Source organism: Saccharomyces paradoxus, chromosome I (assembly GCF_002079055.1).
Source record: "Saccharomyces paradoxus chromosome I, complete sequence".
In the NCBI taxonomy this organism is placed as follows: domain Eukaryota; kingdom Fungi; phylum Ascomycota; class Saccharomycetes; order Saccharomycetales; family Saccharomycetaceae; genus Saccharomyces; species Saccharomyces paradoxus.
The window spans coordinates 91,419-116,793 of NC_047487.1; the positions used below are offsets into that span (position 1 = coordinate 91,419).

Genomic DNA, 25,375 nt, shown 5'->3' on the forward strand with positions numbered 1-25,375 from the left:
TACCCTACTGCTTCCTGATACTCTGTTCATAATAAGTCAGTATAAGTAACTCTCATTTTAAAGACTAATATTCTCTTTTATTGGAGTATGCATTATCTATCATTATATATCCTCTTATTCAATTCGAGTCCATGATCAAAAATATATATGCTCCATCTATATATTTCATATGCAAAGTTTGGAACTGAAAAAGGATGGCTTATTGCCTCAAGTAGATAGTTCATTAATCTCTTCTTGTGTTAATGTGCTGATATAGACACATTTACTGAGCAATTCGTGGTTAACTTTAAAAGCGTAAAACTTGGACCATTGAACCCTTTGAATGAAATTCTTCACTATTTGAACGTTCGTATCAAACTTATTGTAATTCACCACTTTATCCTCTAGGATCCAGTCCTTCTTCTCTGCGTTTGCTGATAGGTCCGAAAGATACACGACGATGAAGGGGACGCAACCCACTAGTGGATTTACCGAGTTAAGTAAATTTCTTATTGTAGAATAATTCCTGTCTAGTGAGGGAATTTTCTTTAGTTCTTCCCAAGTTAGCAGGTCGCCTGGTTCAATCAGACGCCATGCGTCAGTAAATTTTTGGACAACCGAAGAATTTAATGCTAGGATGATTTCCATTAATGTATTAAAGTTCTGAAATTTCTTACAGTGGTCTGCGACGTGTATAAACCTTTGAATGACATTTCTTTTCATTTTGCAGCTCTTGGTAAGAAGTATTTCTGATATAATCCAATCCACAGTTAAGTTAAACCTCGATATAGCTAAATCAATACCGGATAAGGTCTCATTCCTCACTAATAGTTGCAACCAACTTATAACTTGTGGGCCTTCATGCTTCATTTTTAAGTCTAATAAATCTTTCCAATCTATTTCCCCCAAAATCTCCTTCTCTATCAAGGTCATTTGTTGCGCTACAGAGAGGGAATCGTACATTAGTATGAATGGGATGTGATTTTCATTATTAGAGATCATTAATCTTGAATCGTGAATTTTATATTGACCGATCAATTCCTGGATTTGTGCCGCTTGAATAGCAACATCAACATTACTAGAAACGTCTGTCTTTTCAGGTGAAGAAGAAGCAAAGCCTTCTTTCTCAGATTGGTCAGGAGTAAATGGAATGTTCATTATAGTTTGTCTCCTTCTTTCTATTAATAATGATTTTCTTTTTTCTGCGGGGCTATTTTGGAATGACGGCAAATTGTTGATGTTCAGCATTTCCACTTCATCTGCCAACTTGCTCGTTTTCAATCTAATAGCATCGCTACTCTTCGTGTTTTCTGGTTTTCCAGGAATTTTCTTATATGTACCTTCCAGTTTCATTAACGCCACGGTTATTGGATCGTCATTAATTGAATCATCTAGCATATTAGCAATTTCATTTAAATTTTCCTTATCTAGGGAGCCTGAAAAAGCTGACTCGGAATCCGCTCTTCGTGTATTCCGGGCGCTTGATGCGTCATTGATGTCGATATCATCCATTGTCAATACACTTCCTGACACATTACTATTAATTTCACTCTCGTTCTTCAGAAATTTACTTTTCAACTCCTCAACGTTTTTCATTGGAGAAGCAACATCAATACTACCGTCATCTGGTGAAAAAAAATACTTGTTGCTTTGTGCATGGGCACTTGGACTTTCCATATCATTATTGGAATCGCTTAAATCGATTGTTTTCAACTCATGCAGTGAAGAAGTATTTGAAATCATGTCTTGGTATCCTCTTTGATATTCTTCCCTCAAATTTATTATTCTTTGATGTGGCACTGGTGAATCCCTAGATGTTTCAAAAGTTTCAACTGTACTACTAGTAGTAATCGAATTCAAATCACTTACAACAGACTCTATTGTGGGTGCTATGGACAATCTGATTCTATTTGATTCACTCACTATGGTCACACCGGGCAATTCTCTCTGCGGACTTTGAATTTGTTTTATAGGGCTATTCTGGGCGGATTCAAAAAGCTTGCTCGTCGAGATACTGATAACGGTGGATGAAGTGTCAGAATACAAGGTGCTTTTTTTATTACATTCCAAATTGAGAGGTTCTATTTCACTTATCTCCTCTATGACTGAATTCGATTCGTTATGCTCGGGATTTATGATAGATAACTCTTTGGTCGGCGTTATGGCTATGCTTTGGACTCTCGAAATGCTGATTCTTCCACTAGCAGGTCTCACAACTGCTTGTTTGACCTTGCGGTTGCAAGGTGAATGTTCTTTTGCTGCAGTTACATCACAATTATTAGCTTCTGATGACGCATCGACAAAGCTATCCAGCTTTTTTGTGCTGTTATATTGTAATTCATGGTTTTCTTCGTTATCGCAATTTTCTTCAAGTTCGCCCATATTATTCTTGTCCTCTTCAGAAACTTTCTCTTTTTCATCTAAAGACTTGGTATCTTCAAATGTAAACTCTCTAAGATTTAGAAACCCAGTTTTGGTTTTTAGAGCTGGACTATCCGTATGATTTATGATTTTTCTGATGTTACTTGACTTTTTCGTTAAAGCATCCGTGGGTGGGGAAGTGGATGACAATTCGGAATCATACGAGTATGTTATTGATTCTGTGTCTTCCCTATTATCATTTAAGGGCGACAATTCTTTAAGATCAGGTAAAACATTTTTCAAAGGCGAAGAAGTCATACTTCTTTGAGATTGAGAATGATTTTTCCTTCTCGGTGTGATACTTGGGATCATTTCTGAGTTGGTTTTATCTGTTTCATGGAATAACAGCCTTTGAGGTCCATTCTCGTCTGTACGTGAGGAATTAGCGTCTTTATCGAAGAGTCTCATACTTTCTGTTGAGTAACTACCATGCATTTTATTGTAGTATGCTGTTGTAAGACTTTTTACTTTTCTTCGTTGCAATGCATCACACGAAGGCGACGGCAGCATGTTCGATTCATTGCTCTGCAGTTGCTTGTTTAAAGTATTAGTCAAAGAGATGACGGACTGAGCAATTGAACTTACGGTTTGGTATAAGTCTAAATTGTCCATAGCGCTAAAATTATCGTTACTTGGTTTAAAGTTATTTCGCTGTAAAAGTTTTATATCAAGTATGTGTTCTCGGCGTTCACAATCAACATCTACTATGTGATCTCTGTTACCATTTGAATGTGTTTGAACCTTTTCTATTAACTGGTTTTGTAAATGTAGGAGGGACTCTACTTCATCTATGGTTCTTGCACTTAGGATGTCAAATTTTGAAGAATCTGGATTAAGGAACTCATCTTCTTCTTCCTTGGAAGATTTTCTATTGAGTGATGATATTGATACAACGTATTTAACAAACGCATCCATTTCAGGTTTTTGGTTTACTGGTTTCATAGCGCCCATAAATTTTTTATCATTGCTGCTATCATGGCGATTATGGTTTTTCATCCACTTAGCTAAAAGACCTATAGCACTACGGTGTAATACAGACATTGAAGATGTGTTAGATCTACTATTACTGTTGCTGTTATTATCTAAAGAAGATGTTGTTGATGTACCTTGTAATGTTCCACTTTGTTCATTTAAGTCTTCAGGCATGTATAAAGAATTCAGGATAAATTCAACTTTTTTAGCCGGTGTGGGAGGCATTATTTTATCTACTGCATATGATGACGGGTAGTCCACGCCTTTCATTAATGTGGATACTAGGGTGACCTTGGATAAGTGGCTTATCTTTTGTTTGCTATCTGGCACTTCTTCGCTTTCAGTATCAACTGAGGGCTCTTTCACTATCCGGTGCTTTGAATATACATTTGATGTGTTATCCGGAAATAAAAGCATAGAGGGACTTCTCTGGCTCTTGGAAGGATTTGAAGACTGTAGCTTCTCCGGCAGTCTAAATACATCAGAAGTTTTATATAATGATAAAACGCTTTGATTACGAAAATCAGGACTGGCAAAGCTTTGCCTGGCGTAAATGCTTAGTCGACTTCCTCTTTTGTGTAGGCTTCCCAGTTGCGTGAAATCTTTTAACGAGTAATGCAGCCATGCATCGAAGTCTAATTTATCAGGTTCATTGAGTTCAATATTCTCCCAAACCAGCTTAGAGCAGTGTACCCAGTTTTTCTTCAGGTTAATTAAACAGCTAGAAATTATTTTGGGGTACTGTTCAATATGTTTGTCGTTCAAAAACTCGATCAACCTAAGCCTCAATGTTATGTTTGGTAAAAAATCTTGGACAAAGTAATTCAGTATGGAATGTCTCAACAATACAAATGTCCTCACCAATGCCACTTCACCGAGTCGCCTTCTCTTGGCCTTTGCAGCATTTGTGGTGATCTCTCTAATGCACCATCGAAACCTATAGATGAGTAAATCATGTAAGTCTTGAGGCGTTATGAAATTCCTATAAATAAGGAAGAAATCTGCGGATGCGTTGTAGTCTACACCTTCCAAAGGGGAAGAAAGGTGCACAATTAATGCGGGCAGGTCTGCACTATTCACCGGTTTAGATATGCAATCACTGTCATAGCTAATAACATTTGAGGATGGAGTCGGGTAGTAATCTTTTTGGCTAAATATTTCCATGGTTCAGAGCAGCGAATCTTCAATTGGCTAGAGGCTATGTACAGCAAATAAAGGCTTCACCTAAATTAAGTAGCGAATGACACGTGTACGGTTGTGCTGGGCTAAAGGGTTCAGGAAATTATCATTCCTCTGTTTACAGTTTTTTTTTCATTGTTGATAAAAAGATCAAGAATTTCATTAGTCGCGAAAATTAAAATGCAGAAAGAGAAAAATAGAAGGGTAATAAAAGATCAGCAGATCTCAAAGTAAGTAGGGAGAATGGGCGGATTAACAATTAAAGAGGGTTTTATCGAAATTCATTATATAGCGGTTTATATAGACCACTTCTTCAGCTGGTTGATATAGAAATTTATTTTAATTCTTTTTTTGCTTATGTACTTATACGATGTTCTTAATTCATGCTTCTTGTTTGTCGGCGATGTCCCAAGTGGAAAACCAGTTTAAGTAGCGGAAGTTACTACTTGGTCCCTCCATACCGAATGAGATTGGAGAAAAGTACCAGAAGCAACCAACTACAAGTGCCATGAACCCGGCGTACAGGACGAACCGCATGATACGGCCGCATTTAGATCTGGACCATTTTTGCAAACCGGCGTCGAAACAGTACGCCAAAATGATTAGTGCAAAATACAACGCAGGCAAGTAATGATGGACGTAGGTGACTCTAGACATGATAACGAATGGCATGTAATGTAGACCCCAGGCTAGTAGTGGGTAGAACCCGCCCATTAGGAAAACGTTCCAGTTAGATGGATTACTTAAGTCCACATATTGTCTTTGCCATCTGATCAATAATATGACGACTGTGGCCATGAATGCGAGGACAGCGACGCTGGATGCCCACGTCGATGCGGGGGTACCCAATAGGAAGTATTTTGGATTATCATCTCCCCAGCCACATAGTCTCAAACCCACATTCAAAGTTGGCCATTGCCATGCTGAAGAGGCTAAATAATCAAATTTGTCTGGATCTGGCACCAATGCGTTATTAGTGGCCATCATAGCTAGATTTAAGTGAATAAAGTCCTTAAAGAAGTTGGTCTTTGGATATTGGAAGTCTTCAGGTCTTGGTGGCAATCTTTCGTTTTCGTGGGTCTCGATGTTCCACCAGGTTCTTTTATCCCTCTTGAATGGGTTTTTCATGCAGACAACTTCTTGTTGTCTGAACCCCCATTCGGGCAAACTGTTACCGGTTTGAGCCAAGTAACAGCCCATCTCCGAGTTCTTGATACGGAAAGCGGTGGTCAATGTGTGTAATTTTTCAGGGTCTTCATTCCCTCTTTGATCCATGATCTCAATGATCCAATTGTCTTTGTTGTCACCAACAATATTGTCACCGTAACCGGAAACTTCCCATTGCGTCTTGGACACTGGTGCAGCAACTGGGTGAGTGTGCAAGTTTCTGCCCGTGCTTTTGTGTACCAATCTGTAAGAGGTGCCTGGCTTCAAATACTCGATATCAGTTTCGTTTTCTGACCACGATGGCAAACTTCTTTCTCTGTTAAAAAACCATTCGTTGTTGGCATCTTTGTAACCATAACAGGTCACTTGCTGTTGATTGGAGCCTTCTGGATAAGTTTGTATATGTGAGTGCAGTAGAGAGCCTCCAAGAGCCTGATTTTTGATGGAAACAACGGATGAACCTACAGCAATGTCACGAGGACCTTGTCCGACATCAGAACCAACTAATCTTGCTTGGAAGAGTGACGGCATGTTAGCATCACCTGTACCAGAATGCGATAGTAGGTCGAAATGTATTTTGAAGCATAGTAGAAAAATGCAGAAGGGAACGATAATAAGACCAAATATTCTTGCCAACCAGTGGTTAATATAGGTTTTCCATGACATGGATTTATCCGCCAAAAAGGTCCATAAGTCAATCACAGTATAGATACCGACCATAGTGATGATAAACAGACCCACCATCTTGACGGAAATTGTGCAACCCAAAGAAATACCAGTAATCAACAGCCATTTCCACCACTTTCTAGAGAAGGGCTTGGATCTCTGGTTGTGGAACATGACAAAACTAAAGAACGATGCCACAGTGAAGAAAAGTAACATAGAGTCCAAAAGAATGAACCTGCCCAAAGTGCTATACGAGTTTTCAAATAAAACTAGCACGGTCATCAGCCAAACAGTTGGTAGTGAAAATCCAATAGCCTTCGCGGTGAAATAGGCCAATGGCACACAGAGCGCGGAAAATGACGCGTTGAACAGTCTCATCTTAACATAATCCAAATACTCTGGGTAAATTTCCCCAGAAGGAAAATCCCAAGAACCGTTGTAGCCTGCCAAGTAACCAGACAGCCCGACAAGCATTTTTCCTAGGGGAGGATGAACATCGTGGTAAAATTCGTGTCTCAGGTAGTAAGACCCAAACTTACCAAAATGCGCCTCATCCCAAACAACATGGTTGTTGATGCCGATCTTATACATCCTGGTAAACAAAGCCAATGCAGTAAAGATCACCGGCATTACAAAGGATTCCAGGCGCAACAACGAGCTTTGTGCAGCGGGCTTCTCCTTCGAGAAATCTTCCGCGTCTCTCTCATCAGCACTTGAGAGTTCCTCGCTAACGCTGACGGAGGACGATTCTCTTTGTCTCAATGTATTCTCTTGCTTAATGCGGGCGGCATTGTTCTTGCTGTACCCGGTAGACGAAGACGAGGACATGATTGCTGGACCACGGTTCGAAACAGAATGACAGTAGCGATTTGGACTAAGCCGGTTCTTCTTGGTAATGTTGTTAGCCTCGAGAAATGACCTTTTTTCACCCTCAAAAAGAATGCAACACTTTTAATAAACAGTACACGAAACGGAACTTCATGTAAGTTCTTTCGTTCTTTTTTTTTCGTATTCTTTTCTATTTTTTTTCAGGGCGACGTGTCCAATAATAAGTACGTGTGTCGCTATTTACGATTGGGTGCAAGTGACAGTAAATCGGTTCACGACTGTAAATGATGGTGTTTCGGTATGTATATAGTATCTATCTATCTAATGATAACGTCAATTATGAAGACGAAGACATAGCTGATGATGCTGCCTAGAGCTAGACCTGTAGAAACGAAAATATTGGTGAATCCACCGGCTGCTTCCTTCTCGTTGTCGCTGTCTAGTTGTTCTGGAACCTTCATAAAACTCATGGAGATGACGTGCCCATTAGTCACGCCGAAAAGGAACTGTAGTAGCATGTAGCACAGATCAACGATTACGGAGCCATTGTGTTCCTCATCACCGCTTGAGGAGGAGGTGATGGCTGTGAACATCAAGAACAAAGGTATTGCGGCCACTCGCAACAATGAGTAAATGAAGGTTTTGCGTGGTGTGAATTTTTGGTCACGGAACATGGGCCAGTCAGCAATGACTCTTCCATAAAGGTCACCTAAGTTCCACAGCGTGAATATGAGGGGGATGTACTGTGCATTGCTCAAGGGAAGTCCTGTCACGTAGGTGGCAGATGCAAATACGGGAAAAACAAGAGTTACGACAAATGTGGTGAATATGGAAAGGACTAGGTACTTTAGCTTGGCAAATAGCACTTCGAAGGGCACTTTTAGTTGGAGTTCCTCCCCTTCGTCGTTGTCGTCGTGAGTGTCGTTGGCGTAGTGGTGGTTTTCATCGTCCATTTGATCAATGCGTCCAACAATACGGATTTCCTCCTCGTTAGAGCGCAGAGACCCTAACAATACATCAGTGATGTGTCCGTCTTCCATATTCCAACTCTCGTTCACTTTCCTGCTGATTTTGCTAACACTGAACATCACCACGCAAATGGTAACCACGAGTGTTGTGGTGAAGAAGTATAGGAGAATCCCACCCGTGGTAGAGACAGACGAGTTTTCGATGAAGGCTAGAGCGAACAGCACTAGTGAGGGCAGAACACCAGCGACAGCTTGCCCCACCATGACACCTTGACTGTACTCGGAACCGAAGACATTGGCTATGGCCATGATACCGTTCTGCGTCATGGCCGTTCCCATGGAACTGATGACCACAAGTCCCATTATAAACATGAAATTGAACCATTTGGGCAAAAGGAAATGCAAAATTGTAAAAAAACACATGATAATAAAGACGATAATCTCCCACACAAGGCCGTTTATGACTCTTCTCGAATACTTGTACTGCCTCTTGGCCAAGTAGATGTTGAACAGCATTGACGATATTGTAGAAAACGACATCATAGAACTAGTAAAGATCTTTGCCCAAATGGACGTGTCCTTGAAAATGTCATGCTTGAAATACTGCGATGCACTGAGGATACAGTTCCACGGCCATAAAAGGCCTATCCCTATAGTGAAAAAAGTAATATATGAAAGATTTCTTAGCTTCTTTTTCAACGGCAATGTATCCAGTGGCTCGGCTGACACAGATTGCTCTCTTTCAGAATCATTACCGTCACCTTCCTCGTCTGAGTGCTCGTTGTTCTGTGACTCATGTTCATCTCTGGAGATTGATATCTCTTCTGAGTGGGTATCGGCTAGTGCAGGCTCTGGCACCGCAAGTATGGGCTTCTTGGTGATATCAGCGTCCGCACTATTACTCATTTTTGCAATCCGGTATGCTCCCTTGCGTTTGATGATAAGCTGTCACCATAACGTAAATCACTCTTCCTTTCCCATGATTTTTTAAGTCATTTTTTTTTCCTATTCGGTAAAATAATTCTGTGTTTGTCAGTAATAACAACACGAATTTCTAAGAATGCGGTAAGAGATACAAGATTCTTGGTTTGATTGAACAATTTTGGTTTTCTTAAATACTATAAAATATACTTATATAAGAAAGAAACAGGAAGAAAAAGATACGCAAAGAGAGAAAAAAAGATGAGAAAAAAGTATAACGTGAAGGCTTTATGGGAAGTGTGGTGGGATTGGGATCGTTGCAATTTTATAATGAGGTAGTGTACAGAGAGGGGAGAAGGAGTGAGGTAAAAGCGTGCGGTTCACACTTTCCTACTGCCTGTATTTGTCTTCATAAATTCAAACCTTGCTAACAATGGTATATGGTCACTGGGAAATTTGTCGTTGGGGAACCCGATAAACTTACTCACGTATTCGGGGTCCACTTCACCCAATAGCCCACGCACTCTTAGAGCATGCGTGGAAAACCATATGTAGTCGATGACGTCTGTAAATGACGGTGTGAAATTGGTGAATGGAAGTTCTCCGATACAATTATAACTGGATTTGAGAGCCAAGTTATGTGAGAAGTTTCTTTCTGACATGTAACCGAAATCTCTGCCATTTCCCTCTTGGTGCATTTGGACACGGCCTGTACTTATCAATTCGTATACGGCGGAGTTGATATATGAATTGAAATCACCACAAATGAGCACAGGAGATTTCTTAATATCCTGTCTAAAATTGTGCGACGTCTCCTCCTTTAGCAGTGTTTCCAAATGATCTAGCAAGACACCCACTTGGAATGTCTTGACATCATTAAATTTTGGATCCCAGTGTAAATGCGTGGTGACTGCCCATATGGTGTCACCGCTAGGAATGTGTTGAAGCTTTAACAACAATGCAACGTTATCCTTGTTCATTGCGCGATTTAAATAGTCTTCAGTTCTTTGGAACTTTTTGTGTTTCATCCAAGCACCGCTGAAATCCATAGCGTCTTTGGTGACCAACTTGAATTGGTCCCTTTTGAAAAAAATGCAACACCCGTCTACTTTCTTGGAGTCCTTGGAATGCATGGTCTTAGCTCTTGCCTTTGCATGGAAAATACCTGTATAACCATGCTTATCCAACAAGGGTACCCAATACTCTTCAAAAGTCTTGGACTCCACTTCTTGTAAACACAACAGATCACTGTCATACGACAGAATCTGCTCCTTTAATTTATTGCGCCTGTAATCCCAACTTAACGCCCATGATGGTGTATAACGGTACATCTTTGGGGTGGCATAGTGTTGACATAAGGTATTGTAGGATAAGACGGTGAACGTCCTCTTGGCTAAATCGGTGGGCAAATGCTCCGTGGATTGCTGCAAAGAATCGTATTCCCTCTGTGGTTCCCCATCGGTATTGATTTCGATGAACCTACGTTCATGCGGCAAGGGAATCTCCGGTCTGTTGTCTCTAAGGTAGAAAATCAATCCCGTGACAGATTTTTCTGTGAGAATCTTCAAAAATTGTTTTTCTAGGGGGTTTCCTTCCACACCAAGAAATTGCAGATTGCATAGGTTGCCAAACTCCCATGGTAACGTGCTGACCATGTTATCGAAAAAGTATAAGTATTTCAATTGGAAACATGATCCTAATTCCGCGGGTAGAGACGTCAATCTATTATGTGATAGATCCAAAACGCGTAGGTTGCTTAGGTGCTTAATCTCCGCTGGCAGCTCCGTGAGACTGTTGCCATTCAAATACAGCCTCGTCAGAAAATTGTACTTGAAGATGTTGGGGCTGATATTGAAGATTTGTAAGTTGGACAAATCTAGTGCGTGCCATAATTGGTCGTCGTACTTGGAGTCCTTAGGCATGACCATCCTGTTTTCAATGTCGTCATCTTCATCAATACTGTACTGAGACAGTTTCTTGTGTTGCAAGAGCGCTTGGTTGGCTTCCTCTTTGCCATTAGCAAACAGCTCTATCTTAGGTGTCAAAGGTGTAGACACTGCACTGTTAGCTGCTGTGCCTGAGGGAGTGCTGTCTCCCGTAGGTTGTTGTTTCTTTGCTGTCTTGCTATCGGTGAGAGTGTCGGCCATTTCCATCAAGGCCTGCTTCGTGCAGTCGACCAGTGATTTCGAGGCTTCTGCGATGTGAGATTGCTGAAAATCGGTGGGCTGCAAAGCTGGTGGTGCAGCCTGAGGTCCAGGACCAAATTGACCTGGGATCTGCTGCTGTACCTGCTGCTGCGCTTGTTGCTGAGCTTGCTGAGCCTGTTGTGTAGCCAAATACTTCTTCATAGCGTTTTGCCTGGCATAAATGTTAGGCTGTCCCAGAGACTGTGAGGACACCGCTGCCAAATGCAATTGGAGCTTCCAGATCGGGTTGTTTAGTAAAGAAGGGTCATCTAAGTGCGGGTGTAATAAAGGGTTGCTAGCGTTCACATTGATGTTCACAGGCGTGCCAACGGTCGGAACCATCCCTATAGGATTTGCTGTGGCTGTAGAAGCATTCATCATCACCCCGTTGCCGCCGCCATTGTTGTTGTTGTTACTGTTATTGTTGTTGTTGTTATCCATGTTCATATTGAGCATGTTTGTGTTCCCATTGGCCAATTGGTCGAGCAACTGGCGCGAGTTGTTGTTACTGGGAGTGTGTACATCGTTGTTGCTCATGAGCCCCGGTGGAGGTATTCCGGAGGGTTGGTTCATGTGTAGCTGCTGCTGTAGAGCGTTTGGTGTACCCTTTCCCAGTAGCCCGGCATGTTGCTGTTGCTGTTGTTGCTGCTGTTGCTGCGGGCCCAGGTTAGGGTAGCCTAGTAAAGAAGGGTCGTTCATTAGCGGAAGTGTGCAGGGATAGCGTCAGTCGGAGTTCCCTTGCTGGTTTCCCTTATGCTGTGCCCTTGCACTTCCGAACCTACTGTAAGGTGGAAACTTTTTCAAATTTTTTCGTTGTTGGCCCGTTTTTCGCAAGAACGGGCGATAACAAAAGGCCTAAACGGCTACTTTACCTTTGAGATCTACCATGGTGAGAATTAATGCTAAGTGGACATCTATGTATATGTTAATGGGTATGTAGTTACTTATCGCTGCTAGAACACGATCCACGTGGTGGCACACCCACCAAACACGCGGGGCTTTCCAGAGTACTGGCCCACGAGCTGCAGTCCACGCTGGGAGCCCTTCTGCGGGCCACAGTTGCCATGCTCCCCCCAACCCCAGCAGTACACTTTGTAATAGTGGGACTCGCCTTCTTGACTAGTGGTGACTAGGATACCGTGCTCGCTCCCAGTTGTAATATCGACAATGGGGAAGTGTAAGCCTTCTTGCGGGAACAGTTGTGAGTGTGTACCTCTACCAAATGACTCTACAGTATTGAGGCGCCTATCCCAGAGGTGGATTGAAGTCCACATGCACGTTACTACAAGGCCGTGCCTCTCTTGTTGTTGCTCGAGCTCGAACCCAGTGGGCAGACGACCGGATGCGTGTACTATGCGGCCACCCTCGTCCACTATGATCATGAAGTCTTTACCCATGGCCACGTAGTCTACCGGCACAGAACCCGTATCGTACACCAACATAGGTTCCGTTACTGATCGGCATTTTTGCCCCTGCAATTGACATTTTGTGTTACTGCCCCAGCCGTATACTCTCGTGCCTTGCACCACCACGAAATTCTGGAAGCACCCGTAAACTGCGATGCGTTCTTCGTTGGAATGCAATGGCACATGCCGTTGTGTGAACTCGTAACAACCGCCTCCTCGCTGCCATACATGACCAGCAGCATCCACGGTAACTGTTGTGTCCCAGCCGCACGCCACGTCCACTACTGGTGCCGGTATCTCCACTGGCCTCCAGCCACGCACCTGCTGTAGTGCTTGTGCATTATTCAGTTCTCCTCGTCTGTTATCTCCGCATCCTACCAAACTCCCGTTATTCAACAGTACCACGCTGTGGTTCCCACCGCATGCTATCTTCCTGACTACTGTTCCATCACCTCCCAACGCAGACCTCTGCGGCGTATCCATATCCTCATCGTGCACCAGTCCCAGTTGCCCTTGCCCATTAGAGCCGAATGCATACACACAACTCATAGATACAAGCCTCTGACAACCTTTGATGGTTATATTGCATCACTTGCGCTTTGGATCTGCTTGCATTATAAAGGCCCAAACGGCTGCGTTACCCCCGTCGCCGCGAAATTTTTCATAATTTTTCACTCTGTAGGATTAAAAGACAAGATTATGAGCCCATCTCGCAGTGCAACACGTAACTTAAATCAGTACTGGCGTGTGTTATAGTGCTTGACATTCGAGTTTTTTGCTACTGCTAGACACCTGACTATCTGGAGTAAAGAAAAGAAACAAGAAAAGAGACAGAAAATACGTTACAGTTGAAAACATGAGCGGTTCGCATTCAAATGATGAGGATGACATAGTGCAAGTGCCCGAGACGTCTTCTCCTACCAAGGCAGCATCATCGTCTCCCCTAAAGCCAACTCTGTCGACAGTTCCGGATGCAAATGTGGCCTCTTTGAGGAGTAGGTTCACTTTCAAACCTTCAGAACCCAGCGAGGGAGCCCACGCTTCGAAGCCGCTCCCATCTGGGAGCCCTGAGGTTGCACTGGTTAACCTGGCGAAAGAGTTCCCTGATTTCTCTCAAACCCTGGTGCAGGCTGTTTTCAAGTCCAACTCGTTCAACTTGCAGTCTGCGAGGGAACGTCTTACAAGATTGAGACAGCAAAGACAAAACTGGACATGGAACAAAAACGCATCTCCCAAGAAGTCAGAGACCCCGCCACCTGTTAAGAAAACACTACCATTGGCAAACACAGGCCGCTTGTCATCCATCCATGGCAACGTTAACAACAAATCTTCCAAGATCACGGTGGCTAAACAGAAAACATCGATTTTTGACCGTTACTCAAACGTCATCAACCAAAAACAATATACTTTTGAGCTGCCAAACAACTTGAACATAGACTCGGAAGCATTGAGCAAGTTGCCGGTGAACTACAATAAAAAGAGAAGGCTGGTGAGGGCAGATCAGCATCTAATGGGCAATTCTCGTGAGTCAGCCGCTACGCAATTAGGTTCTGCAAGGGAGAAACTACTGGCGAATCGCAGATACGGTCGCCATGCCAACGACAACGATGAAGAGGAGGAGGAGAGTATGATGACCGACGACGACGATGCGAGTGGTGATGACTATACAGAATCCACACCGCAGATAAATTTGGATGAACAAGTTTTGCAATTCATTAATGAGTCTGATATTGTCGATCTCTCGGACCTCTCGGATACTACGATGCACAAGGCTCAACTCATAGCCTCTCATAGGCCATATTCTTCACTAAGTGCTTTTGTAAGCACAAATTTTAATGATAAGAACACTGAGGAGAATGCATCGAACAAGAGAAAAAGACGTGCGGCTGCATCTGCCAACGAAAGTGAGAGGTTACTCGATAAGATCACTCAAAGCATAAGAGGTTATAATGCTATTGAGTCCGTGATCAAGAAGTGTTCTTCCTACGGTGATTTGGTCACTTCGCAAATGAAGAAATGGGGTGTGCAAGTGGAAGGCGATAACTCCGAGTTAGACTTAATGAACCTTGGGGAAGACAATGACGACGATGACGAGGATGATAGTAATAACGATAATAATCATACCAATGCTGCTGGTCCAGACGGGAATGGCAAGGAACAAGAGGAGACAAAGGCAGTGGTGGAAGGTTTTGATGAAACTAGCGCAGAGCCAACACCCGCACCAGCTGAAAGAGAAGTAAAACGAACTAGGAACACAACTAAGCCAGAAGTAGATGGAGATGGAGAAGACGTAGATTTGGAAGCAATCGATGACGAATTGCCGCAGTCCGAGCATGAAGATGATGACTATGAAGAGGAAGACGAAGACTATAACGATGAGGAAGAAGACGTGGAATATGACGATGAAGACGACGATGACGACGATGATGACGAATTCGTGGCCACAAGAAAAAACACACATGTGGTTTCCACCACGAGCAGAAACGGTCGTAAACCTATTGTTAAGTTTTTCAAGGGCAAACCAAGACTGTTAAGTCCGGAAATTTCGCTGAAGGACTACCAACAAACCGGTATAAACTGGTTGAATCTGCTATACCAAAACAAGATGTCATGTATCCTTGCAGACGATATGGGTTTAGGTAAGACGTGTCAAGTCATTTCATTCTTTGCATATTTGAAACAGATAAACGAACCGGGTCCTCACTTGGTTGTCGTGCCATCATCGACGTTAGAAAATTGGTTGAGGGAGTTCCAAAAATTCGCACCTGCTTTAAAGATTGAGCCCTACTATGGCTCTTTACAAGAAAGGGAAGAATTACGTGATATCCTGGAAAGGAACTCTGGAAAATATGATGTTATCGTGACCACGTACAACTTGGCTGCCGGCAATAAATACGACGTTTCATTTTTGAAAAACAGAAACTTTAATGTTGTGGTTTATGATGAGGGTCATATGCTGAAAAATTCTACTTCAGAGAGGTTTGCTAAACTGATGAAAATTCGTGCCAATTTCCGCCTTTTATTAACTGGTACACCATTACAAAACAACTTGAAGGAACTAATGTCACTGTTGGAATTTATCATGCCAAATCTTTTCATTTCCAAAAAGGAATCATTTGACGCAATCTTCAAACAACGTGCCAAGACCACGGACGATAACAAAAACCACAATCCGCTGTTGGCTCAAGAGGCCATTACAAGAGCAAAAACAATGATGAAGCCATTTATTTTGAGAAGACGTAAGGACCAAGTGTTGAAGCACTTGCCACCAAAACACACACATATCCAGTATTGTGAATTGAACCCAATACAAAAGAAAATATACGATAAGGAAGTTCAAATCGTGTTAGAACATAAAAGAATGATTAAAGATGGGGAATTGCCACAAGATGCAAAGGAAAAATCTAAAATACAATCTTCTAGTTCTAAAAATTTAATAATGGCATTGCGAAAGGCTTCTCTTCATCCACTTTTATTCAGAAATATCTATAATGACAAAACCATCACCAAAATGAGTGACGCCATCTTGGATGAACCTGCCTATGCTGAAAATGGTAACAGGGAGTATATTAAGGAAGATATGAGTTACATGACGGATTTTGAGTTGCACAAACTATGCTGCAATTTCCCGAACACGTTATCCAAATATCAACTTCATAATGACGAGTGGATGCAATCCGGTAAAATTGATGCTTTGAAAAAATTGCTGAAGACAATTATCGTTGACAAACAGGAAAAAGTGCTGATATTTTCCTTATTCACTCAAGTCCTGGATATTCTAGAAATGGTTTTGTCCACCTTGGATTATAAATTTTTAAGATTAGATGGGTCCACGCAAGTGAATGATAGACAACTATTGATCGATAAGTTTTATGAAGATAAGGACATCCCCATTTTTATTTTATCAACAAAAGCAGGTGGATTCGGCATCAACTTGGTCTGCGCGAACAATGTTATTATTTTTGATCAAAGTTTCAACCCACATGATGATAGACAAGCTGCTGATAGGGCACATCGTGTGGGACAAACAAAGGAAGTGAATATCACCACATTAATTACTAAGGATTCCATAGAGGAAAAGATTCATCAACTGGCCAAAAATAAACTAGCTTTGGATTCGTATATCAGTGAAGATAAAAAATCTCAAGATGTGATGGAAAGTAAAGTTAGTGATATGTTGGAGGATATAATTTATGATGAAAACTCGAAACCAAAAGGAACGAAAAATTAAGTAAATAAATGATAAAATTGAAAAAAAAATGAATAAGCAAAAACTGAAAAAAAAAAAATTTTAACTATGCATTCTTCTGCATAAACGCGTCATATGAATGGAAGCTTTAAATAACAAAGGAGAAAAATATAGAACGGTAAATATATTTCTAGATTATAATGTACATATATGTGTATATATACATATGTTAGTATGTATAGCTAGGTAATTTTAATCTGTGAAAAAAAAAAGGGAGACTCTTTTGAATTTATTGATTCACTTGCTCATTGGTCTCCTGTGGTACTGCTTCAATTTCAACTTGAGTTTCAACCACAGTTTCGGGAATCATTGGATGATCAAGGTTAAATAAAACGCTACCAATAGTATTCGTGGAAATGGCAAACCCCGCTAAAATGGGAACAGACTCGATCAAACCTGCCAGGAAACCAAACGAGGCATATTGACCAGCGTGGAGATAGATATTCTCACGTCTTTGTATGTTGTCGAAATTTTGTAAACGTAAAACTTTGGTGAAGTAAATTTGAGTAATGAAGGGAGAAATCAAAATATGGAAAAGAATGGGTCCGACTAGTGGAAAAAAAGATATAACCAAGAGTACGGAAAGAACTGCTAGGCCCAACATGTACTTGACCAATTTGAATGGGAAATAATAAGCCCAGAAGTAGATCGAGTTGATGGGCACGTAGTACTTGATTGGTTTCTTATCACTAAAGTCCTCCTCTAAACCATTCTTTTCTAAGCACACCTCCACCAAATGGTTGTTAAAATGACTGAGTCTCATAAACAATAAAGTAAAAACATTTGCTTGTAAAAATGAATGAAAAATAGCAATGAAAAGCCCAATAGGACCCAACACAATCAAAAAGGCCGTGTACATTGGTGTAATCGTAGCCCAGTAGACAAAGCTCACTAGAGCAAACATTATCAAGTAACCCGATAATATTCCGAGCATAGTGGTTGAATAACTGCTCTTATTGGTGTTGAACTCCAAAAAACCCTTGAACGGGTACATGAACGCACCTCCTGTGAATGCGTCCTTGAAAAAGTTCATTAGCACGTACCTAGTACGGCTCATAACTTTGTTGAGATGCTTTTTGTAAACTTTATCCAAGTACTGATTGAATGGGGTATTTACATATGGCAGTTTCTCATACGATTGGCCCCCACCAAACTTGTACACTAAACCACCAATACCAGCCAGCGCTAATGAACCCGTAAAACTCATTTTCTGATGTTGTTATTGTTTTGTTTAATATACCTTGTTTCTTTACACTATAACCACACTAACTTGTAACAAGAATGAGAATGAAAATAACCTCAAGCTTCTTTATATATATATATATATATATATATATATATTATATTCCAGGTGTCACAAAACCGGTAAGATCCTGTCGTATTATTTGGTCACGTGGTTTTTTCCATGGCGGGTAATATAAATTGAAACAAGGGTTTTTTAAGTAATTGATTACATGCCAAGGAAGTGGTGAACAAGAATTAGCAAGGGGCAGGTAGATAACCACAGCATAGCATTCGTTGAAAAGGAAATCGACGTTACAAAGTGCAGTTTCCCGTATTATTTTCCTATTTCCCTCTTTTTTTCCTTTGTTGCAGGCGTCGTTGTACCTTTTTGCTTTACAACGGCTTTAATAAGATTAAAAACTCCGGATATCGTCATAACAGCGGTCTATTATAGTTATTTCTTCAGTTTTTTGCATCTTTTTAGTAAGTAAGAAATTAGAAAAAGCTGCTTATCAATTGAGTGAAAGTTTCCATTCTTCATTTCCGTAATATTTTTCTTTCCTTTTTGTTTTTCTGTTTCTTCCATTTCTGTTTTGTTTTGTTTTGTTCTCTCTCCTTAATTTGCATATAAGTATAATATCAAAGAAATAATGCCTTACATCGGTGCTTCCAACCTCTCAGAACATTCATTTGTCAATTTGAAAGAAAAACATGCGATTACACATAAAGGTACTGGTAGTTCTGCAGCATCATTGCAGACACCACCGAGCCCCGATCAAGAGAACCATATTGACAATGAGTTAAGGAATTACGATACGTCTTTAAGCGACATTTCAACCCCGAATAAAAACGAAGGTGATGAGTTCGAGCAGAGTTTAAGGGATACATTTGCCAGCTTCCGCAAGACTAAACCACCACCTCCTTTAGATTTTGAACAACCGCGACTTCCTTCCACGGCGTCTTCATCCATCGATTCAACTGTATCTTCGCCGTTGACGGATGAAGACATAAAGGAGTTAGAATTTCTTCCGAATGAATCAACTCATTCTTACTCGTATAATCCACTTTCGCCAAATTCTCTGGCAGTCAGATTGAGAATTTTGAAGAGATCGCTGGAAATTATAATACAAAACCCAAGTATGCTACTTGAGCCTACTCCAGATGATTTACCTCCTTTGAAAGAGTTTGCAGGCCGTAGGAGAAGCTTGCCAAGGACATCAGCCTCCGCGAACCATTTGATGAATAGGAATAAGAGCCAAATCTGGAATACCACTTCCGCTACTTTAAATGCATTTGTAAATAATACCTCTTCTTCTCCAGCAGCATCTTCTGCTTTATCCAGCAAAAAAATGGGCACCCCAGTTTTCCCTAATTTGGATCCAACACATTCTCAAACATTCCATAGAGCCAATTCATTGGCTTATTTACCGTCTATCTTACCCGAGCAAGATCTACAGCTTAAACGTAATAGTTCTTTATTTCGTGGCGACTATGGAAACAGTATAAGCCCTGAAAGGCCAAGTTTTAGGCAACCGTTCAAGGATCAAACTAGTAGCCTTCGCAATAGCAGTTTACTCAATGACAGGACTTATCAAGAAGAAGAAACCTTTTTACCGCACCATGGACCTTCTATTGACCTATTGAATGAGCAAAGAGCGAACTTGAAAAGTCTTCTGAATTTACTAAACGAAACATTGGAGAAAAACACTTCCGAAAGAGCATCGGATCTTCATATGATATCGCTATTCAATTTGAATAAATTGATGCTTGGAGATCCCAAGAAAAATAATTCGGAACGCGATAAAAGAACTGAAAAGCTGAAGAAAATTTTGCTGGATAGTCTTGCAGAACCATTTTTTGAGCACTATAATTTTATCGAAGATAATCCGATCGGAGATACAGATGAACTCAAGGAGGAAATCGATGAATTTACGGGTTCTGGAGACACGACGGCGATAACAGATATACGGCCGCAACAGGACTATGGTCGAATATTGAGGACATTCACCTCTACCAAGAATTCCGCCCCACAGGCAATTTTTACATGCAATCAAGAGAACCCTTGGCAATTCAGAGCTGCAAATGACCTAGCGTGCTTAGTATTCGGTATCTCGCAGAATGCCATTCGTGCCTTAACTTTAATGGATTTAATTCACACAGATAGCAGAAATTTTGTTTTACACAAACTGCTATCTACCGAGGGTCAGGAAATGGTTTTCACGGGCGAAATTATTGGTATTGTTCAACCAGAAACACTTAGCTCATCTAAAGTAGTATGGGCATCGTTTTGGGCAAAAAGAAAGAACGGCTTATTAGTTTGTGTTTTCGAAAAAGTTCCTTGCGACTATGTTGATGTGCTTTTAAACCTGGATGATTTTAGTGTCGAAAGCATTGTAGACAAATGTGAGTTATTATCAGATGGACCCACATTGTCTTCCTCTTCTACTTTATCGCTACCTAAGATGGCCTCTTCACCAAACGGTAGTAAGTTGGAGTATTCTTTGGAAAGGAAGGTCCTTGAAAAGAGTTATTCAAAGCCCACTTTAACTGATGATCGCAACGGCGATGAAAATCAATTTGATGGAGATAGTCAATCTGAATCATCACTGTCATTATCACCAGTGAGGACGAAAAAAAGTGTAAAATTCGCAAATGATATTAAAGATGTTAAGAATATAAGCCAATCGTTAGCTAAATTAATGGATGATGTGAGGAATGGGGTAGTATTTGATCCCGATGATGATCTCTTGCCTATGCCCATCAAAGTTTGCAACCACATTAATGAAACGAGATATTTTACTTTAAATCATCTATCTTATAATATTCCATGCGCAGTATCCTCTACTGTCTTGGAGGATGAGTTAAAATTGAAAATTCATAGTTTACCTTACCAGGCGGGTTTATTTATTGTGGATTCGCATACTCTAGATATTGTGAGTTCCAATAAGTCTATTCTGAAAAACATGTTTGGTTATCATTTCGCTGAGCTCGTAGGAAAATCCATCACTGAAATAATTCCATCATTTCCAAAATTTCTGCAATTTATCAACGACAAATATCCCGCATTAGATATTACACTTCATAAGAATAAAGGTCTGGTATTAACAGAACATTTTTTTAGGAAAATTCAGGCAGAGATTATGGGTGATCGTAAGAGCTTTTATACGTCGGTAGGTATTGATGGGCTTCATAGGGATGGCTGTGAAATCAAGATTGATTTCCAACTACGTGTCATGAATTCTAAAGTGATTTTACTTTGGGTTACACATTCAAGAGACGTCGTGTTCGAAGAATATAATACTAATCCGTCACAATTGAAGATGTTGAAAGAGAGCGAATTAAGTCTGATGAGCAGTGCAAGTAGTTCTGCCAGCTCTTCCAAAAAATCCTCGGCTCGGATATCTACTGGGGCGTTGAAGGACATGAGTAATCTGTCAACGTATGAGGATTTAGGCCACCGGACGAATAAGCTTAAATATGAAATTGGGGGGGAATCGACAGCTCATTCCGAATCAACTTTGTCTGAACAGGACCAAGCTCCCTTGGAAGACGAAAAGGATAGCGGTGAAATAATACTTGCTGATCCTGAAATGAAGCACAAATTAGAATTGGCCAAGATTTACTCAAGAGATAAATCCCAATTTGTGAAAGAAGGAAATTTCAAAGTTGACGAAGATTTGATTATTAGCAAAATTTCACTATCTCCAAGCTCTGAATCATTGGCAGACTCTAAAAGTTCTGGGAAAGGACTCTCCCCACTTGAAGAGGAAACGTTAATTGATAGGAACGCTACAGAAAACGGATTAGCGAAAACACCGAAAGACGAAGACGGCATCATAATGACTAAGAAGCGAGGAAACCAACCTGTTAGTACTTTCCTGCGCACCCCCGAAAAGAACATCGGTGCCCAAAAGCACACTAAGAAGTTTTCGGATTTTGTAGGTCTGCAAAAAATGGGCGAAGGTGCATATGGTAAAGTCAACCTATGTATTCATAAGAAGAATAGATATATCGTGGTGATCAAGATGATCTTTAAAGAAAGAATTCTTGTCGATACATGGGTTAGAGATAGGAAGTTAGGTACTATACCTTCTGAGATTCAAATTATGGCCACGTTGAACAAAAACCCCCATGAGAATATTTTACGGTTACTAGATTTTTTTGAAGACGATGACTACTATTATATCGAGACCCCCGTACATGGCGAAACAGGATGCATAGATCTTTTCGATCTGATTGAATTTAAAACCAACATGACAGAATTTGAGGCCAAGTTGATATTCAAGCAGGTAGTCGCGGGAATAAAACATCTACATGATCAAGGTATTGTTCACAGAGATATCAAGGACGAGAATGTTATCGTAGATTCCAAAGGTTTCGTCAAGATTATCGATTTTGGATCTGCTGCGTACGTCAAAAGCGGACCGTTTGACGTTTTCGTTGGGACAATAGATTATGCTGCCCCTGAAGTCTTGAGTGGGAATCCTTATGAGGGCCAACCACAGGATATTTGGGCTATCGGTATTCTATTGTATACCGTGGTCTTCAAAGAGAACCCCTTCTACAATATAGATGAAATATTGGAAGGTGATCTGAAATTCAACAACGCGGAGGAAGTTAGTGAAGACTGCATTGAGCTCATCAAGAGCATTCTGAACCGTTGCGTACCGAAGAGGCCCACCATAGACGATATAAATAATGACAAATGGTTGGTTATTTAAAGGATTTGTGATAATTCTAGTACTTGAGGAAATGGAGAAGAAAACGCGAAACACCTTAAAAGAATCAACTCTGTCATTTCGTTCTTAATTTCTTCAGTTATGAATTAGTAATTTTTTCTAGGTATGTATGCGTAGATCAATATATATATTTTTCTTTCTCAATTATATTATTAATATGATAAAAGTATGACACTAAATGCAGCCAATTAAGACTTAAATATAAAAACTACATATTCAATAAACAAAAATGGGGTAAATATTCCAAATAATAAAGTGGGAACATGATTTAAAAGCAGAAGCACGGTTCCCACATAGACCCTTAATCAATAATGCTACTATTTCTTCATAGTGCGAAGGGCTTATTACTATTGTTATATCACTCTAGACGTCAATACCCGGAATGCCCTTTTTGCAAGGACAGCGAAAAAAGGTGAAAGAATAACAGGAGAAAGTGTTGGGGAACTAAGTCACGAAAGAAGGCGGATAACAGCAATACTAACGTGGAACCTATTTCGACTATTATAACAACTGGTATCGGATTATCGAAGAATAATTGAGTGGTCAGAAAGGAGTGAAATATGTCAGGAGCAAGATCAACAACGGCAGGTGCCGTGCCCTCGGCAGCAACAACATCAACAACATCGAACATTAAGGATTCGGACTCTAACGAGTCTCTATATCCCTTGGCTTTGCTAATGGATGAGTTGAAACACGATGATATTGCTAATAGAGTGGAAGCGATGAAAAAATTAGATACCATTGCATTGGCTCTCGGTCCTGAAAGAACAAGAACCGAGCTGATTCCCTTTTTAACGGAAGTCGCGCAAGATGATGAAGACGAGGTGTTTGCCGTCCTAGCCGAACAGCTAGGAAAATTTGTCCCCTACATTGGTGGTCCTCAATACGCCACGATCCTATTGCCAGTATTGGAAATTTTGGCGTCCGCAGAAGAAACCTTGGTTAGAGAAAAGGCCGTAGATTCTCTGAATAATGTGGCCCAAGAGCTGTCTCAAGAACAATTATTTAGTGATTTCGTTCCCTTAATTGAACATTTGGCTACTGCAGATTGGTTCTCTTCAAAAGTTTCTGCTTGTGGACTTTTCAAGTCTGTTATCGTAAGAATCAAAGATGATTCATTGAGAAAAAACATTCTGGCCTTATACTTACAACTCGCTCAAGATGATACTCCAATGGTGAAAAGAGCCGTCGGTAAAAACCTACCCATCTTGATCGATCTGTTGACTCAAAATTTAGGGCTATCTACAGATGAAGATTGGGATTATATTTCTAATATCTTCCAAAAGATCATTAACGATAATCAAGATTCTGTCAAATTTCTGGCAGTGGATTGTCTAATTTCTATCTTGAAATTTTTTAACGCTAAAGGTGACGAGTCTCACACTCAAGATTTATTGAATTCTGCGGTAAAGTTAATTGGTGACGAAGCATGGAGGGTACGTTACATGGCTGCGGATAGATTTTCTGATTTAGCCTCGCAATTCAGTTCCAACCAAGCATATATCGATGAATTAATACAACCATTTTTGAACCTTTGTGAGGACAACGAAGGAGATGTGAGAGAAGCTGTGGCCAAACAAGTATCTGGATTTGCCAAGTTCCTAAATGATCCTTCCATTATATTGAATAAGATCTTACCTGCTGTGCAGAATTTAAGTATGGACGAAAGCGAAACGGTGAGATCTGCTTTGGCCTCTAAAATTACAAACATTGTATTGCTGTTGAATAAAGACCAAGTCATTAACAATTTTCTTCCGATTTTACTGAATATGTTAAGAGATGAGTTCCCCGACGTTCGTTTAAATATCATTGCCAGCTTGAAGGTTGTCAATGACGTAATAGGAATTGAGCTATTGTCAGACTCTTTGTTACCAGCCATAACTGAATTAGCCAAGGATGTGAACTGGAGAGTTAGAATGGCCATAATCGAATACATTCCTATTCTGGCAGAACAATTAGGCATGCAATTTTTTGATCAACAGTTGAGCGATTTGTGTCTTTCATGGTTATGGGATACTGTTTATTCCATCAGAGAAGCGGCAGTGAATAATTTAAAAAGATTAACTGAAATATTTGGCTCAGATTGGTGTCGTGATGAAATCATTTCAAGACTGCTCAAATTTGATCTACAATTACTGGAAAATTTTGTCTCCAGGTTCACAGTACTATCTGCTCTAACTACTTTGGTGCCTGTGGTATCGTTAGATGTCGTTACAGAACAACTCTTACCCTTCATTTCTCACTTGGCCGATGACGGCGTTCCAAATATTAGATTTAATGTGGCCAAATCCTACGCTGTGATAGTTAAGGCTCTAATTAAGGATGAGGCCAAATATGATGCATTAATTAAGAACACGATTTTACCTTCTTTGCAAACGTTGTGTCAGGACGAAGATGTTGATGTAAAATACTTCGCTAAGGAAAGTTTGGCAGAATGCCAACAACTTTTAAAAAATTGATAATAGTTCAA

The 25,375-nt window shown here is 40.6% G+C and overlaps 9 protein-coding genes across 9 annotated transcripts; 3 read left to right on the top strand and 6 right to left on the bottom strand.

Annotated features, from left to right (window-relative positions):
• Nucleotides 1-207: 207 nt before the first annotated feature.
• On the bottom strand, nucleotides 208-4,536 carry LTE1 (mitotic regulator LTE1; the record flags this gene model as incomplete). The annotated part of the gene is made up of 1 exon (XM_033908558.1): nucleotides 208-4,536. One exon carries the CDS (start codon nucleotides 4,534-4,536, stop codon nucleotides 208-210), a length of 4,329 nt encoding a protein of 1,442 aa, XP_033764449.1.
• Nucleotides 4,537-4,932: 396 nt separating this feature from the next.
• On the bottom strand, nucleotides 4,933-7,212 carry PMT2 (dolichyl-phosphate-mannose-protein mannosyltransferase PMT2; the record flags this gene model as incomplete). The annotated part of the gene is made up of 1 exon (XM_033908559.1): nucleotides 4,933-7,212. The coding sequence occupies one exon, from the start codon at nucleotides 7,210-7,212 to the stop codon at nucleotides 4,933-4,935; it is 2,280 nt and encodes a 759-aa protein (XP_033764450.1).
• A 317-nt stretch (nucleotides 7,213-7,529) lies between these two features.
• Nucleotides 7,530-9,086, bottom strand: FUN26 (nucleoside transmembrane transporter FUN26; the record flags this gene model as incomplete). The annotated part of the gene is made up of 1 exon (XM_033908560.1): nucleotides 7,530-9,086. The coding sequence occupies one exon, from the start codon at nucleotides 9,084-9,086 to the stop codon at nucleotides 7,530-7,532; it is 1,557 nt and encodes a 518-aa protein (XP_033764451.1).
• Nucleotides 9,087-9,481: 395 nt separating this feature from the next.
• Nucleotides 9,482-11,986, bottom strand: CCR4 (CCR4-NOT core exoribonuclease subunit CCR4; the record flags this gene model as incomplete). The annotated part of the gene is made up of 1 exon (XM_033908561.1): nucleotides 9,482-11,986. One exon carries the CDS (start codon nucleotides 11,984-11,986, stop codon nucleotides 9,482-9,484), a length of 2,505 nt encoding a protein of 834 aa, XP_033764452.1.
• Nucleotides 11,987-12,240: 254 nt separating this feature from the next.
• On the bottom strand, nucleotides 12,241-13,242 carry ATS1 (Ats1p; the record flags this gene model as incomplete). The annotated part of the gene is made up of 1 exon (XM_033908562.1): nucleotides 12,241-13,242. The coding sequence occupies one exon, from the start codon at nucleotides 13,240-13,242 to the stop codon at nucleotides 12,241-12,243; it is 1,002 nt and encodes a 333-aa protein (XP_033764453.1).
• A 307-nt stretch (nucleotides 13,243-13,549) lies between these two features.
• Nucleotides 13,550-16,924, top strand: FUN30 (DNA-dependent ATPase FUN30; the record flags this gene model as incomplete). The annotated part of the gene is made up of 1 exon (XM_033908563.1): nucleotides 13,550-16,924. The coding sequence occupies one exon, from the start codon at nucleotides 13,550-13,552 to the stop codon at nucleotides 16,922-16,924; it is 3,375 nt and encodes a 1,124-aa protein (XP_033764454.1).
• A 247-nt stretch (nucleotides 16,925-17,171) lies between these two features.
• LDS1 (Lds1p) lies at nucleotides 17,172-18,149 on the bottom strand (the record flags this gene model as incomplete). The annotated part of the gene is made up of 1 exon (XM_033908564.1): nucleotides 17,172-18,149. The coding sequence occupies one exon, from the start codon at nucleotides 18,147-18,149 to the stop codon at nucleotides 17,172-17,174; it is 978 nt and encodes a 325-aa protein (XP_033764455.1).
• Nucleotides 18,150-18,816: 667 nt separating this feature from the next.
• Nucleotides 18,817-22,887, top strand: PSK1 (serine/threonine protein kinase PSK1; the record flags this gene model as incomplete). The annotated part of the gene is made up of 1 exon (XM_033908565.1): nucleotides 18,817-22,887. One exon carries the CDS (start codon nucleotides 18,817-18,819, stop codon nucleotides 22,885-22,887), a length of 4,071 nt encoding a protein of 1,356 aa, XP_033764456.1.
• A 578-nt stretch (nucleotides 22,888-23,465) lies between these two features.
• TPD3 (protein phosphatase 2A structural subunit TPD3) lies at nucleotides 23,466-25,364 on the top strand (the record flags this gene model as incomplete). Its single annotated transcript, XM_033908566.1, has 1 exon — nucleotides 23,466-25,364. One exon carries the CDS (start codon nucleotides 23,466-23,468, stop codon nucleotides 25,362-25,364), a length of 1,899 nt encoding a protein of 632 aa, XP_033764457.1.
• Between the last annotated feature and the right edge of the window lie 11 nt (nucleotides 25,365-25,375).